Source organism: Suricata suricatta, chromosome X (assembly GCF_006229205.1).
Source record: "Suricata suricatta isolate VVHF042 chromosome X, meerkat_22Aug2017_6uvM2_HiC, whole genome shotgun sequence".
Lineage (NCBI taxonomy): Eukaryota > Metazoa > Chordata > Mammalia > Carnivora > Herpestidae > Suricata > Suricata suricatta.
In genome coordinates, this window is record NC_043717.1 from 17,114,377 (window position 1) to 17,129,751 (window position 15,375).

Sequence of the window (15,375 nt, forward strand, 5' to 3'; positions counted from 1 at the left end):
GTGGCAATACCACACTTCACTAAGATAGTCAGTGTCTCATATACCATGGGTGATTACATCTTTTCTTTAATGATTACATAGTTCCAGGTCCTTGAAGTAAAGACATGCTCCGGAAAGGGTCATTCTTATCAGGGAAGAGAGGACAGTAGTAAATAACAGGAACAAATAAGTCACTACAAGGGTGGGATTCCCTAACAAGAGTGTGTTTTTAAGGATAAGATAAGCCTAAAGAATTCTCTTTGAGGAGATTTACATTCCTTAAGGCCCTTCAGCAGTTATTCATGGGCTGGACACTTATCCTTCAAGAAGTAAATCTTTGACAGAGGATTGTGTTTACTCCCAACAGGAGACAATGAGCTAGAGACAAAAACAACGTAAGGGAAGGCTGGAGTTACTGAGTGACCCAAGTTGATTCAAAGCCTAAAAGTATATGCCTCTTTGAAAAGCAAAATCATAGACAGGATGAACAGAAGCCACATGTGCGGCCCAGGAGGGCAAATGTTGTTTCACAGTCTTTCGACTTGTTCCGCAACTTCCCTAATAGTCCACCTGCGTCCCGGAGGCCTAGTCTTCACGGTCACCCATATAGACTCTTGTGCCCTGGAGGCATTGTCGTCAACAGTGGCTATGCGGGAGGTTTTTTGGCCTACTGGGCCCCAACAAAGAATGACTCCAAGATCCATATTCTTTCACCATATCATGCTGTGGTTCTCTTATTTTAAGTTCATTTTATTCCTAGCTAGTATGTTGGTGGGAGGACTCTTCAACAATATCCATTTGAGCTAAAATGTCAGATACTGAAGCAGAATTCTGGCAAATGTGTACCTTTGTCACAAGGACATTAGAAAGGGGATACCTGTCTTGGCAAAATCCACTCAACCATCAGAAAACAGCTTCAGTCCCTATCTCAGAGGAGAGTGGGCAGCTTCCTTTGTGGGTGTAACGGATCACACTTTATTCTCTGTCTCCATTTGTGGATGCTGGTCCTCTAAGCCTGAATCCATTGCAATGACCTGGGGAGTGCTCCAGGGGAGTGCCACAGAAGCAGACTGCTCACAGCCCATGAATCTGAGAGGCAAATGGAGGGCCATGTGGTCTAGAGTGAGCGGGAGGAGCTAGAGGGGTGAGGCCACTCCTCAAACCTCCGATTTTGATAAAGCTTAGAGGAACAAGGAAGAAGATTAAATACGAGCATGTGTGGGTAGAAGCAGAGGCACTGGAGTCAAGAGCAGTTGAGATTTGAGAAAGTAGCGTGTTAGGAGCCAAAAATCCTAGACACAAACTTTTTGGTTTTGAATCCCCATGATATGTGGGCTGTTCATTTAGTCACTCTGTTTTAGGTCAGGATCACTGGAAACAAAGCCCAGGAAGAGTTTAAGTAAAGGATTTACTTAGGAAGTAGTTTCAGGAGAGACCTACAAGAAGGTGAGGAAAACATGTTGGTTTCAGGAGTTTAGTCTGAGCCTGATCCCTGAGGACATTCTGGAGCATGACTCGCACCATATGCATTGTTTGGCCAGGGGTAAAGGGGCAGGCAGTTGTAAGTTACTGAGAGGGGGGCAGCCCCTCCCAGGAATCTTCAGGTACCACGACTCCCCTACGCTGGGCTTAGTCTTTTTGAGGTGGTAGCAGCTGTAGGAATGGGTGCACAGTCCTGATGGAAACGGGGACCTGGTGCGGCACCAATGACATCTGCTACATGCTCTGTTCTTTCCTCGTTTGTTAAACATGGGTGGTGGTAGCAGCACTTACTTTGTAGGATGATTTGTAAAAGAAAGAATGTATGTAAAGCACAAGTGGGAACTTTGAGGGACTGAAGTTAGGAGAGTCCTGGGTGATTACTGAAATTAATGCTTTCTGAAGATCTGATTTTATCCCGTGGTATCTTGCTTGATTCCTGGCTGCTTGGGCTAGCGTAAAAGTAAAGGATGGGTAGGATCCACGGCTTTAAGGTTTAGAGCAGGGAATATTCATTTTCTGTTGCTGCTGTCGCACATCACCACAGACTTAAATGGCTTAAAACAGCAGAAACACTATTTCACAGTCCTCGATGTTCCGCTCAGGCCTCAGAGAGCTGAAGTCAGCGGGTAAGCAGAGATGTTTTCCTTTCTAGCTACTCTAGGGGAGAGTCTGATTCCTGGGCGTCTCTTGCTCAGCAGCTGGCTACATTCCTTGGCTCATGGCCCCTTCTTTCTTCAAAGCCAGCAGTAGCTGGTCAAGTCTCTCATTGCTTTGCTCTGACCTGCTCTCCTTCCTTTCCTCTGTCTCTATGGACCCTTGTGGTTACATTGGACCCACGTGGATAATGCAGGCTAATGTCTCCAGATCCTTTACTTAATCATGTTTTACACTTTCCTTCTGCCACAAAAGATAACATTTTGACAGGCTTCAGGAATTTAGGACATAGACGTCTTTGGTAGGGGAGGGAGGGCATTATTCTGCCTCTTAGGCAGTGATTGACAGACTTGGTCTGTAAAGGGCCAGGCAGTAAGTGATTTAGGTTTTGTGGACCATAGGTCTCTTTTGCAACTACTCCACTCAGTCGCTGAAGCCAGAGAACTGCCCCAGACAGTAAGGACGCAGATGGGCGTGGCTGTGTGCCCATAAAACTTGAATGAAGGACACTGAACTTGAATTTCATCTAATTTTTACATGTCACAAAATATTCCCCTTCTTTGAATCCGCCCCACCCCCGTGCCCTGCACACTGAGAAGTGTAAAATCCAGTTTTACCTCATGCCTTGTACAAAACTGAGCAGCAGGTTAGATTCTGGCTTGTGGGATGTATTGGCTTGGAATGTTTTTTATCCTAGCCTATTTAGGAATTTAGGAAACAATCTTCAAATGTTTGGAGGAATTTCTTCCCCATTCTTGCTTGCTTAACATACATATTGCAAACCTTGACCTTGTGGACTATGCTACTTCTGTTTGATTTTTGTCCCCCATGAGAACTACCCTCCTTTAATGTTTCATGGAAGTTGCTGTAGGGAAAATGGTGATGGTTGGTCTTGAAGTTTTGTTCCTTTGTGAATGGTAAATTTTTGGAAACAGAAGCACACTGGAAAAGAATACTCAAATTATATGAATTAATCAGAGAAAGTCATCTGTGTATTGACATTTTGACTTTTTCTCCATTAAACCAGAGTCACTCAGAGTATTAACATTTTATTGGAGCTGGCTAAATTGGTGAGAATACAGAGGTGGGTGAGAAAGAAATGTGTAGCATAATAAATAGAAATTAGTATATTCAGGAGCACCTTGCTGGAGTTCGTTTGCCATCTCACAATATATTATGACTACCCTGTGATTTATTGAATGTAATTTTCTCTGGAAAATATAGCACTTTTTCTTGCTATCATATTTATGTCTCTTGCTGAATGATAGTTGGCTGTGAAACACTCTTTTTTTTTTCTTTTTCTTTTTGTTAGGTGAAGGGGAAGAGGACCCTGGGAGAAAATATTGCTGATAATGGAGGTCTGCGGGAAGCTTTTAGGGTACGCGTTGCAACATTTTGCTGTGATTTTTTTTAATTAAACTATGGAATGCCATGTGGGTACACTTCAATTTACACTACAGACATATTCTTGAGGAGTTAGATTTCTGTAATTTCTGTGAATTTCTGCAAATAGAATTATATTTCCACATTGACTCTGTCATACTGTATTATGTGAATAGAGCTGCATTTCTTTTTTTCTTTTTTTCTTTCTTTATGGGGTATAGAGTCACCCTAAAGAATAATATTTGTTGTTAAGAATCATGTATTTAAAGGATAGTTTTCAGTAGATGCATTCACAACAATATCAAAGCATGCTCCAGAAATCTCCTCAGGGCTACATTTATAGGAGTTTTCCTTGAGTACACTGTCTCCCTGGCCGTCTTGCAATTTTCTCTTAAAATACCACGCTTCTAAATGATGGCCAGAGGCTGGTGGTTCTCATATAGTGTGCCAGGTAAGAGTCATCACCATGTTTTCATCATCCACTGGTCTTTGCTGAAACAAGAAATGTTAAGGATGATGTGGAAAGATTTTCATAAAGGTAAATGCATTTGATATAAAGACCAGGCTGTTATTACGATGTTAACATTCTTCATGTATTTTAATTAAAATACATTTTATAAAGTGATGGTGATTGCAGATGATGGTTTTCCCTTTTACTTGGAAAAATAAAAATTTTGCCCCAATATGTTGACCCCAACACTTATTTCCAAAGTCCTTGCCACTGTGTTAGAGAAAGAGTAGCTTTTGGGGGGGGGGGAGGGGTTATTTAACATGTGAGTGCTTTGGCCCAGCTTCTCAGTATCTGTTGAGTATCAGGTCTTTTTCCAGGTGAACCTGCCTCACTGTTAAGCAATACAACATTGATTTGCATTTCCAGAGGTTGGTTTTGTTAAAGGAAAACTTTACCGGATGCATTTTGTACATGGTGGAAGATATATTAAATATCTCTGCACTGGATGAAAAAAGAGAAGAGCCACCATTGCAGAGGATCATCCATTCTGCTTCTCTCCCCAGGCTTACCGGAAGTGGATAAATGACAAGAGGCAGGGGGTTGAGGAGCCTCTCCTTCCAGGCGTCAGATTCACCAACAACCAGCTCTTCTTCCTGAGTTACGCTCATGTGAGTAGGCCAAGGAAGGAGCAGCGAAGATGAAATGTGGGACTTGGGCTTGCTCCCATGATGAAAGGCTTGGAATGAAATTTAGTGGCATAACTTTGCTTTAAGCTGAAATTTTATCTTGCTGCTTATTTCCGGGACAGATTTCATCTTCTCAGTATTCTAGGACACATAATTAATCAACTAATTGAGTCAGGGTTTTGGGGTTTTTTTTATCAAGTGGGTTACCAGCCCTGTGGTAACCACTTGACATTTCTTTAATATATCCTGACTTCTTAAAGTCCACACTACTCCTTCTAACCATTTCTATTGATCACTTCTTTAGCTCTCATGGCCCTGCCCTCTGCTCCGTTTCTCCTGTTCCTTTGCCTCAGTGGCTGACTGTATCACACCATGCCCAACCTGCAGGGGATCCTCAAGGCTGTGTTTCCCACTGTCAGACTACATGAAGGCTGCTAGATCTGAAAACAGCAACAGAAATTTCTGTCACAAACGTGTAGGCCTCATTTTCAAAGAAGCCAGGGATGAGTTGATGAAAGTTCTGATGCATGGCTTCACAGTGGGCAAATGTGTATCTGTCTACTCAAAACTAGACCAAAGTTGTTATCAGCACAACCTTCTTGTCTTCAGTCTTTGCATTGGCTCCTCTGTAAGCTGATTCATTCCCACAGCTGCTTTGATTTTACTTCTATGGCTTTCCTTCCTTTTTGATTTTCTCAGCTTCTTTGGCTGAGTCTCGCTAAAGGATTGTCACCTTTCTGGGATCTTTTCTTTCTTTCTTTCTTTTTTTCTTTAGAGGAGAGAGAAGGAGACAGAGCACAAGCAGGGAGAGGGACAGAGAGAGGGAGACACAGAATCTGCAGCAGGGTCCAGGCTCCCAGCTGTCAGCAGAGAGCCTGATGCGGGGCTCGAACTCATGAACTGTAAGATCATGACCTGAGCCCCAACCAACCCAGGCGTCCCCTTTTATTTCTTTTTTTTTAATGTTAATTTATTTTTAAGAGAGAGAGCAGGGTAGGGGCAGAGAGAGAGGAAGACAGAGGATCCAAAACAGGCTCTGCCCTCACAGCGAAACCTATGCAGGACTCAAACTCATTAACTGTGAGATCATGACCTGAGCAGAAGTCAGATGCTCAACTGAGCCACCCAAGTGCCCCACGGGATCTTTTATTTCTTAAAGCTGATAAGACAACACTAAATAAACAATCATTTATTAACATGACCTCAGCAAAACTGGAGTCACAAAATGACATCCTTTTTAGTTTTCCCTTTGCTATCAATATTCTCCCAGTCTCTGGGTCTTCCTGGCTAGAAAATGTAGATTCTTTGGTCTTATTTGATTTGTCTATCCTTGTTTTTATGACATGAATCCCCAAAGCTAGATGTTACATTGTTTTAACTCCTTTTCACATTGAACCTCTCTTTTTCCCTATTAGCCTGTCTTATCATCTGTAGAGTAAGCCCTGATCTCTTCTACTCTGGATTATCCCAGCAGCCTTATGGCATGCTTTTCCAACTTTGGCATCTTTCCACCATTGTCTATCTTACATGACCCTGGAATACTACTTCGATTTCATTACTGACCTGTTGAAGGAACTGCAGTGGCTCCTAAGTGCCTACCACACCAAGGCCAAACACGTGAACTGGCTTTCCTACTTCTGTTCAGTCTTACTCAACCGTACCCAACCAGTTCTGAGTCTGTGCAACTCTTCCCGACTCGCCCTCAGCCAGACAGCTGTCCTCACTTGCTCCCCACAGTGGTATGCCGATTACTGTCTCTGTGACTTTGCTTTTGATTTTCCTTCTGTGATGTGACCCTCTTCTACTCCTCCCCCTCAGATTATTCAGTCTCATCTTTACCTTTCAGGATCCATGTCAAGTTCCACTTCCTCCACATTTTCCACAGACTTCCCTAGGACTCCAATATTCACTCTCTCACTCTCTTGCTCGCTCTCTCTTTTTTATGTCTCCAACTTCTTTACATTCTTTTCATTACTGTGCAGTTGAGTCTTTAATTGTTCTCAAACTGTTGAAGACTTTCAGTTTTATCTCAACAGCAAATCTGGATCTTTGTTTCTTGTATGTATCTCCATAGTACCCAGCAAAGATGCTGGGTATGTGGAAGATGCTTGGCGTTTTCAGATAAATTGTTTATGAAGGGTAAGACTAAGTAACAGTTCCATTAAAGAGACTTTTTTTTGGGTCAGTGCTGGGTCAGATATCTCAAATAAGCACACATAGTATACTTAGAAATTTCTAGAGCAGGGGTTGGCAAACTAGGACCTATTGGTCAACTATGGCCTGTTGTCCATTTTTGTAAAAACTGTTTTATTGGAAAACAGCCTTGCTCTTTCCTTTATGTGTTGTGGGTGGCTGGTTTTGTGCTACTTTGGCCAGAGTGAGTAGTTGAAGCAGAGACCTTCTGGTCCTCAAGGCCTAAAATATTTAGTGTCTACCCGTTTATAGAAAAAGTTTGCTGACCCTTGATCTAGAGGACAAAATACAATGTCCATTGGTTCTTACTTTGGTTCTTACTTAAAGTCCATCTTAGTTACATCCTAGTCCACAATATCTTTTTGGATGTAAGGTAAACTAACTGGTAGCAATATTACCTTCATAATTTTGAAATGTCTTCAAATAAAATTCCCAAGCATACCTGATTTACTTTAAACTAAAAAGATTTAGGAAAAAATGGAAAGCTATTTTATGATACTAATGAGAAATTATCTTGGAGGTATTCCTACTGACAGAAGGAGGAGATTTTCAGCCTTTGCACATTGGAGTAAGTGTGCTTAAAGGGAGTAAAGTTATTTTCCCTCCTAAGAAGTTACTTGGAAAACAGTAACAACCATAATGTGTTTTTAGAAGCCTCTTAAATGATTTATGAAGCAAAGACAATACTATAACAATGCTGTATAATAATGTAAGAATATAAGGAGAAATAGCACAAGAAGAAATGAGTTAATAGCAAATGCCAGAAATAACTTTATCTCAGCTAGCTTCTGAGGAAATTAAGGAATCACATTACAAAAGCACCTTTATAATCACATTCAGATGCTTTATCTTCATCAAAAGCAATAGCATCATATCACCTTTCCTGCTTCCTGTATCCTTGTACTTTCTGTGACCTGTTAATCCTTTCCTCAGAAAGTCTCCTTATCTTTCTACTTTTCTCCATTCTCATTTCTACTTACTTAGGGGCCACTCATTGGGAACCTTCCTGAGGCCCATAAATACTCTTCGAACTAGTCTCTAATACCCTCCTTCTGCTATGCACCCCTGCAAGATAATTCTTTTACAAATAGGAGTTTGTTATTTTCTTGCGCAAAAACAATGTTTAAATACAGTTTAACCCCTTTAACCTGCTCAGGACTTCAGAAATCTAGCACCCCCCCTCTCCCCGCTGGCCTCCCACTGCTGCCCGTTACCCACCACATGGTCCGGCCATGCTCAACGTCTTGCTTTTTCTTTTCTCTCATATATGTCTTTGCTACCATTTTATCCCATGCTTGGAATTCCCCCCATCACTTCATGTCTCCTAGTTCTTTTCATACTTGAAGAACATATCATGTTTCCAGACAAACTTCAAGTCAGGATTAAGTAGGTTATTGTGCAGGAACAAACAGTACAAAGACACTTCCTTTCGTGGTCCTGCTCCTTGTCCATCAGGGGTTGAAAGCGGGGCTCTCTCTGCTCCTAGTTATTACTCAAGGACATGGGTTTTGGAATCTTTATCTCAACATGTGCTCACATGTTCACCATCACAGTAGGAAAGAGAGATGGGGAAATGTCCAGTGGATCTTAATGTAGCATCTTAAATTATTCTTAAGACTCTTAAAAACCTCTGCTAGGTTTTTAAAGCTTCCACAAGGATGTGACATCTGTCACCTCAGCTTGCATGTGATTGGTCAGAGTAAGTCACATTAGCTTTGCCTAACTTCAGAGTCCATGGAGAAGTCTCCTCTTATCTGAGGCCCTGACTAGGGGTAAGGCAAGCAAGGCACTTAGGGTGCAAAATACTAACTTCTCATGACCATACTCAATAAGGAATGATTGGTTCATTTCTTCCTGTTGGAATGAGTATGGTGGAATTTGATAAGGGCTTTTCCAAATATTATATTATTTGAATTAATACATTGGTTGATTTCTAGGCTTATACACTATTCTCTTGACTTAAATTTGTCTAGAGGGGTGCGTGGGTGGCTCAGTCAGTTGAGTGTCCGACTCTTGAACTCAGCTCAGGTCATGATCTCATGGTTCTAGAGTTCAAACCCTGCATTAGCTTGCTGGTATCAGCATGAAGCCTACTTCAGATCTTCTGTTTCCCCCCGCGCTCTCTGTCCCACCCCTGCTTATGCTCTCTGTCTCTCTCTCTCTCTTAAAAAAATAAACATTAAAGACATTTGTCTAGAAACCTTCCTAATTTACTCAGGTTGTGGAGTTATGTACAACAATAAAACCTTCTGCTCTGGGGATTAGAATAATGCATGCTCCTCCTGATGGAGGTTTTATCTGATCTACTAAACCTGTTTGTAATCCCCTGAGTCTAAAATTACTCTTCAGTATAATTTGGAGCAGTTAAGGCGGTAGAAAATGTGTAATTGGAATGGATACATAATTATTAGGATTCTTTTCTCTTTTAGGTGAGGTGCAATTCGTACAGACCAGAAGCTGCCCGAGAACAAGTCCAAATTGGTGCTCACAGTCCCCCTCAGTTTAGGTAAATGGGCAAGTCGATGATCCTAATTTTTAACTGTGCATCTACCACTGCCTCCCCCGACTCAGCCGTCCCAGTGCTGGACCGCACAGGAGATCTGAACAAAAGCCTGTATTGTGAACAGCGGTATCTCCATTTTGCAGACAGGAATATATGGCCAAACAAAAACCGTGCATCTTTTCTGTCATTAATAGGAAGCTGGTTTAGTAGGCATTTACACATACCTCTAGTCTAGTGCTGTACCGAGATCCATGAGATAGTACAAGACTCCAGAGATAACTTAGAATCCAATTCATAGCTTTACTATTAATTCCCATTTATTGTCTTCCAATTTTTGAAAGGTACCACCTCCTTTTTTTGTCTGGACCACAAATGTCTCTTTCCTTAGACAAGGATGAGAGCTTATGTGCTGTGCTCTGGTTTATTTTGTGTTCTAGGAAGTCCTATTTAATGCCTTGTGTTTGTTCATGCAGTCCCCGGCAGACATGAATGGGTGTCTGCTTTCTGAATAGCTCTGAACACAAAAGAGGATGTATGGTGATATTTAGCTATTAGAATTCATATCTAAAGTCTAAGCTCTACATTTTGGCCTTTAGTTTGAATCATTTTTTGAAATAATTACTTCATGTGAAGGGAAGAGGATTATGAATTACAATCATATTTAATTGTCAGAATGTACAAATAATAAGAAAAAATAATATTAAGGTTAGTATACTTACCCTGTGTTAGGTTTCTAGCACAGTTTGAGGTAGATTTTCTGTAGCTGGGCTCACAGAATTATAATGGAAAATCCAAGAAATTGTAATAATTTTTAGTGAGTCTTTGCTTTAGAACATGATATATATCTGGTTAACTTTGTTTGATGTTTAAGTGAATCCATCAGCACAGTGTAGGAAAATCACCTAAAATTTCTCCTGTATTTAAAAATCTTATACGTAAAAATTTGCTTTAGAAATGTTTTAGAAATTGACTATAAATTACCCAATAGCATAAAAATCTAATCACTGTGTTAGAAATTTCCCCCCACTGGGCTAAACTGTCAAAAATGCTGACACTCTCTAATAGACTGAAATATGCTCCCACTGGTGAATGGTACAGAGGAAGCCACACAGTGGATTAATTACTTAACAGATAAGATTGTAGAAACTAATTTCCTTTTACTAACTAGTTGCCCATAATGTTGGATTTTAGCTGATAATATGCAGAGTATACTTACTAATTATCAGCTAAATTCTCTTTTTAACATTTGCCCAGGGTGAATCACACTGTGAAATATGCATCCCTACCCATACATCCCAGCTAAAACAAGAAGTTTGGATACAGGCCAATATATTCGTTGAAATGCCCACAGGTGACAAAGTCATTAGGGAAGAAATAGTCAGGAACTGAGAATGCTGAGTCTCTAGTCAATGCTTTGACTATGCAGTTGGGTAAGAAACAGATGAGGGGGCAGTTTGTGCTGGCTTGGTAGTGATGTCTACAGTAACTACAGACTCTGAGGACAGTAGAAACCACGCACTGGAAATACCACTGCCATAAGGCAGTTACAATCAGAGTGCTGAGTAGGAATCCCCAGTCTTTACTGCAGCAAGGGGACTTGCAAGAACACCAGCTTTTGGAACTAACTCCAGGAAGACATTATTCGTCAAAACAGGTAGACACCATTCATTAGCTTATTATAACATCGACCAGATTCTATGTAAATATGAACCTTCAAACATAGTAGGAATTAAGGAAAGTATTTTTGTAGATTGAAGTCTTTAAAGATCATTTAAAGATAGTGACAACATGGATGAATCTTACAGACATAATAATGAGTGAAAGAAGTCAGAAACAAAAGAGTGCATATTGTGTGATTCCATTCATATGAAGTTCAAAAACAAGCAAAATGAATCTTTGGTTATAGAGTTCAGACTAGCCATTATCCTCGGAGGTTCTTCTTGTAGGGCACACAGTGGAGCCTCCTAGGTGCTAGAAATACTCTGGGTGGTACTAACGTGAGTATATATACATGAACAAAATTGATGAGCTTTATATTTTCCTTTATATCAGTTATACCTTCCATAAAAAGTTTCAAAAAAGGAAAAGCTAAGTATTTCTGGTAAATCCTACAATTTCTAGGAGTCTGTAAATTTATAGGGCTATACAGTTGTATGTATATACAGTTTATAGGACTTGTCAACCCTATAGTTTATAGAAATTTGAGGGTATTGGGAAGATTAATAAGAGCATGTGCATGGCATTCAGTAGGTGTTGGTTCAAGTCTCAGCTCTGTTAATTTCTTTGGAAATGTACTTCTCCATTTGGGACTTCACTTGTCTCTCCTATAAACAGATGAAATGAATGCAACATTCCTGTGAGCACTGTGCTGCTACAGTTTTATCTAGAACCTTCTGATATGGAGGAATTAAATAACATGGACTGTCACGTATCTTTTCCAGGGTCAATGGTGCAATTAGCAACTTTGAAGAGTTCCAGAAAGCCTTTAACTGTCCATCCAATTCCACGATGAACAGAGGCCTGGACTCCTGCCGACTCTGGTAGCTGGCCTGCTGGCGTTGCCGTCCCGGGAGCTGCGTGACGGCAGGAGAGGCACACAGAGCGGTTGGCGCCGCCGCTTTCGGCCTCGGTTCCTCCGAGGACCCCTATTTTTATTGCACCTTCATTATTTGGCTGTTACTTGGATGTGAAAAGTATCTATTCGAATTGTAGGGCCTAACCAAAGGGAATATAAGAAGTGAACCAAGTGTGATTCTTTAGAAAACCAAACCAACAAAAGTAATTCCCTAGGCTACTTTTGTTAAAATATAGTCTGCTGAATCGTTGCTGTTGTCCATTTTAGTGTAAACAGTTAAATGCTACGTACATTTTAATCCATAGCTTTGCAGAGGGCTTAAGTAGAATGTATCCAGAGAAAAAATTCAGTCTATGAAATTTGTAACCCTCCATAAAGAGGACCTGTTCCTGGATACCTGGTAGGTCTTACTTGCTCTGTAGAATGCAGTACTAGATTCTGTGTATCGTTATTCACAGCATTTATTAACTCTCTGGTAGTTAGGTTAGAAATATATTGGAGCTTCATTTTACAATTTTTGATGCAGTTTTTGCCTTCAGCTTTGAAGTCTGTTGGGATGCAGATGCCTCTCACAGCTTCTGTCTGACGTAGCTGATGGCTCTGTTCCAGTCAGAGCTGGCTGAAAGGCTCCTTGAGAAGGAATTTCAGTTTCTCAAATGGAAAAAAGGAAAAAGGATGTGTCTTAAAGGCCCAGAAGAAGCCAAAACTTCTAGCCACTAGGGAACGAAATCTCCAAAATTGGATCTAGTCTGCTCAAACCTCAGTGATAATGCCTGTCTGCTGGGCACTTCTTCAGTCCAATTCTTATTTGTCTTGGTGCCCTCATAGATGTTCATTCTTCTATTTCTGAAATGAGCAGACACTGAGAAAATGCTTTTCTAATTCTCCATTAAGAATGCATGGCTTCCATTCCCCCTTTAGTGCAGGGGAGCAGATACCACTTCTGTTTTGGCTCAGTTAACATTACCTCTCTGAAAAAAGTGTTTTGAAAAATTTCTTGATTGAAGACATTTTAAACTCTATTGATTGAATTAAAAATTCCTTGCATAGTCCAAAGGAACATCATTTTTTACTGTCCAAGTCTTCTGATGAGTCTGTACGGAAGAGCAGTCCTGGGTTTTTGAGTCTCAGAACTTTATCCTTTCAGGTGAACTCCTCCATGTCTTAGTAGTGTGTGTAGGGGAAGATCCTAATGGCCCTTCAGTGGTTACTTGGCATTTCCAGTTTCTTAAAATAGCCATTCTCCCTTTACATTATTCATTGTGTATGTGGTTTGGGGTTAAGTGGCCCAATAAGAAAATCTCAGAAGCAAAACGACAAATTCAGACTAACCATAGGAGGCCATTTTGCATCCCTGTGATTTGTTGTCCTTTTTTTTTTTTTTTTTAAATGTAAGTGTATGCCATGTCCCTTTGTAACCATGGGAACTTCTGAAGGGAGAAAAATGCAGGGGCACCGCCGCGAGGAAATCAATTACACTGCGTTAGTCAAAAGAGTGATTTTCCCCTTGATTTGCTCCTCTCTAAATGAATAAACTTTGGAAGGGCTGCTACCTTTTCCTCCTCTTAACCAAGGCTTATTTTAAAAACCGAGTGCTATTAAGTTAGGGGTGCTAGAAGTATACATGCCTTTCCTCTGGAGGACCCATTCTGATTTTGCTTTAAACATACAGAATACTCCTTGTTTTATCCCGCTGCTTGGACATTTAGAATCCGCCAAGGTTTGTGATGCTTATATGAATAGCATTTTCCTTCTAGATTTCTCTTTTAAATTCCCAATAAACACATTCCTGTAGGTCAGAGAAAGTGAGTAGAATTATGACTTTGGAAGTGGGAATCATGCAGTCACTTGTCAGTTGAGGAAAACTGGTTAGTAATCAGTTGGGCCCTACAGTTTGTAAATGATGTGGCTGCTTTGTCCTGACTAAATTTACTTGATGTAACTCATTTACACTGAAAGTTGTGGATACGGTGACCATTATTAAACCAAAATAAACCCAAAGCTGCAATACCAAACCATCACTACAAGCTGCAAGTTTTATGGTGGGATTGGATTTCCAACTTCACATTTATGTTTAAATTTTCGATTATACTCTTGTTGCTTCTCTTCAATACAGATTGCTGAAGGAAGCAGACACTGATTAAGTGCTAGAGGAAAGAAGGGAAAAACGCAACTGGAAGGAAAGGTAAAAAAGTAGGGAGATGCTGGCCTCAGACTGCGATTCCGAAGAGAAGACAGGATTTGGGAAATCCTTGCTAAGCATATCCATTGGAGTCAATCCATCAAGTCTTAAAAAATAATTATGGTAAATTAACAGGAAATTAGATATTGGATCGCAGACTAGGACTGCTGTAACAGACTTCTCCAATGCATATACCAGATGTTCGACTAGTGAACTATTGTGTGCGTGTTGGAAGGGGTTAGGTTTTTGGGGAGATTCTCCAGGATCAGTCAAGGATTTTGTGTATACAAAGTGGTATTATTTGAGCTTCTCACCATTGCCTAAAATTTGTTGAGCTTTTCGCCAACCACACAGCATTGGCCTCCTATTTCCATTTTTTTTCTTTTATGAGACAGACTTGGACATGACTAATGCAAGCTCAGATTCATAAATTATCCTGAAGTTTATTCAGTGCCTTTCCTCAATGGAGCTTAAAGCACAGCACATACATTTTATCTGATTTAGCCCTGGAACATTGCTAAGAAGCAACAAGGAATGGCGGCTTACCGCACGGGTTATGCTCATGCCGGAGAAGTGGGGAGAGGTTTGAAATCGCTTGTCAAGTGTCCCAGAATCAGGAAAGGCAGAGTCTTTGTCCTTTGGGTTGCTGACCTCTGCATTAACCTTCATCCCTTAGATGACCCTATTTCTAAATACATTTATTTTCTCAGTATTTCTACAGTCACTTAGCATTTGACGGGGCTTCTTCCTTGATATTTGTAACATAATGTTTCAGTTGCATGTTAAGTTAATGAAGAATACATGGTTGTTTCATGCAGCAACATTTTCCTCGCCAGCGGCAGTGCCCCCACTGGTTTGAAGAAAGATGTTCTTGGATTATGCATTTTATATCTAAATGGTCATTGTATTTTCTTCCCTGACTTATGAAACAATGAGAACAATCATTTTAAGGACAATAAAAAGTTGAAGATTTTCTGTCTCCTCTGTTTTTAAAAAAAGAATTATAATCTGTCATATCTGTTAACATACTCAGTTGTGTTTTAGAAATACTATTTGCCCAAAAGTACACAAAGCACTCTAGTAGACTAGGTTTCTTGCTTTAGGAAAGTGGGATTTGAATACAGTAACCTTGTAGACAATGAGGGATTTACAAAGCGGTCATTGTATTTTCTTCTAGAATATAAATCAGCAGATATGGTTTATTGCTTATGCAATAATATTTCCATCAAGGAAAGGAGAACTTTTGAGGGAACGATCAACCATAATAGGGCTGGTCTTGCAAAGGTG

At 40.4% G+C, this 15,375-nt stretch overlaps 1 protein-coding gene across 2 annotated transcripts in view; it reads left to right on the top strand.

Annotated features, from left to right (window-relative positions):
* Positions 1–15,063, top strand: part of PHEX (phosphate regulating endopeptidase homolog X-linked) — a 225,339-nt gene extending 210,276 nt beyond the window's left edge. For both annotated transcript variants that reach the window (XM_029930947.1, XM_029930946.1), the window contains 4 exons: positions 3,428–3,493; positions 4,513–4,617; positions 9,258–9,334; positions 11,773–15,063. In XM_029930947.1, coding sequence (XP_029786807.1) covers positions 3,428–3,493; positions 4,513–4,617; positions 9,258–9,334; positions 11,773–11,875 — 351 coding nt within the window. In that variant the 3' untranslated portion in view covers positions 11,876–15,063. The remainder of the gene's footprint in view (positions 1–3,427; positions 3,494–4,512; positions 4,618–9,257; positions 9,335–11,772) is intronic.
* The last annotated feature ends 312 nt before the right edge of the window (positions 15,064–15,375 follow it).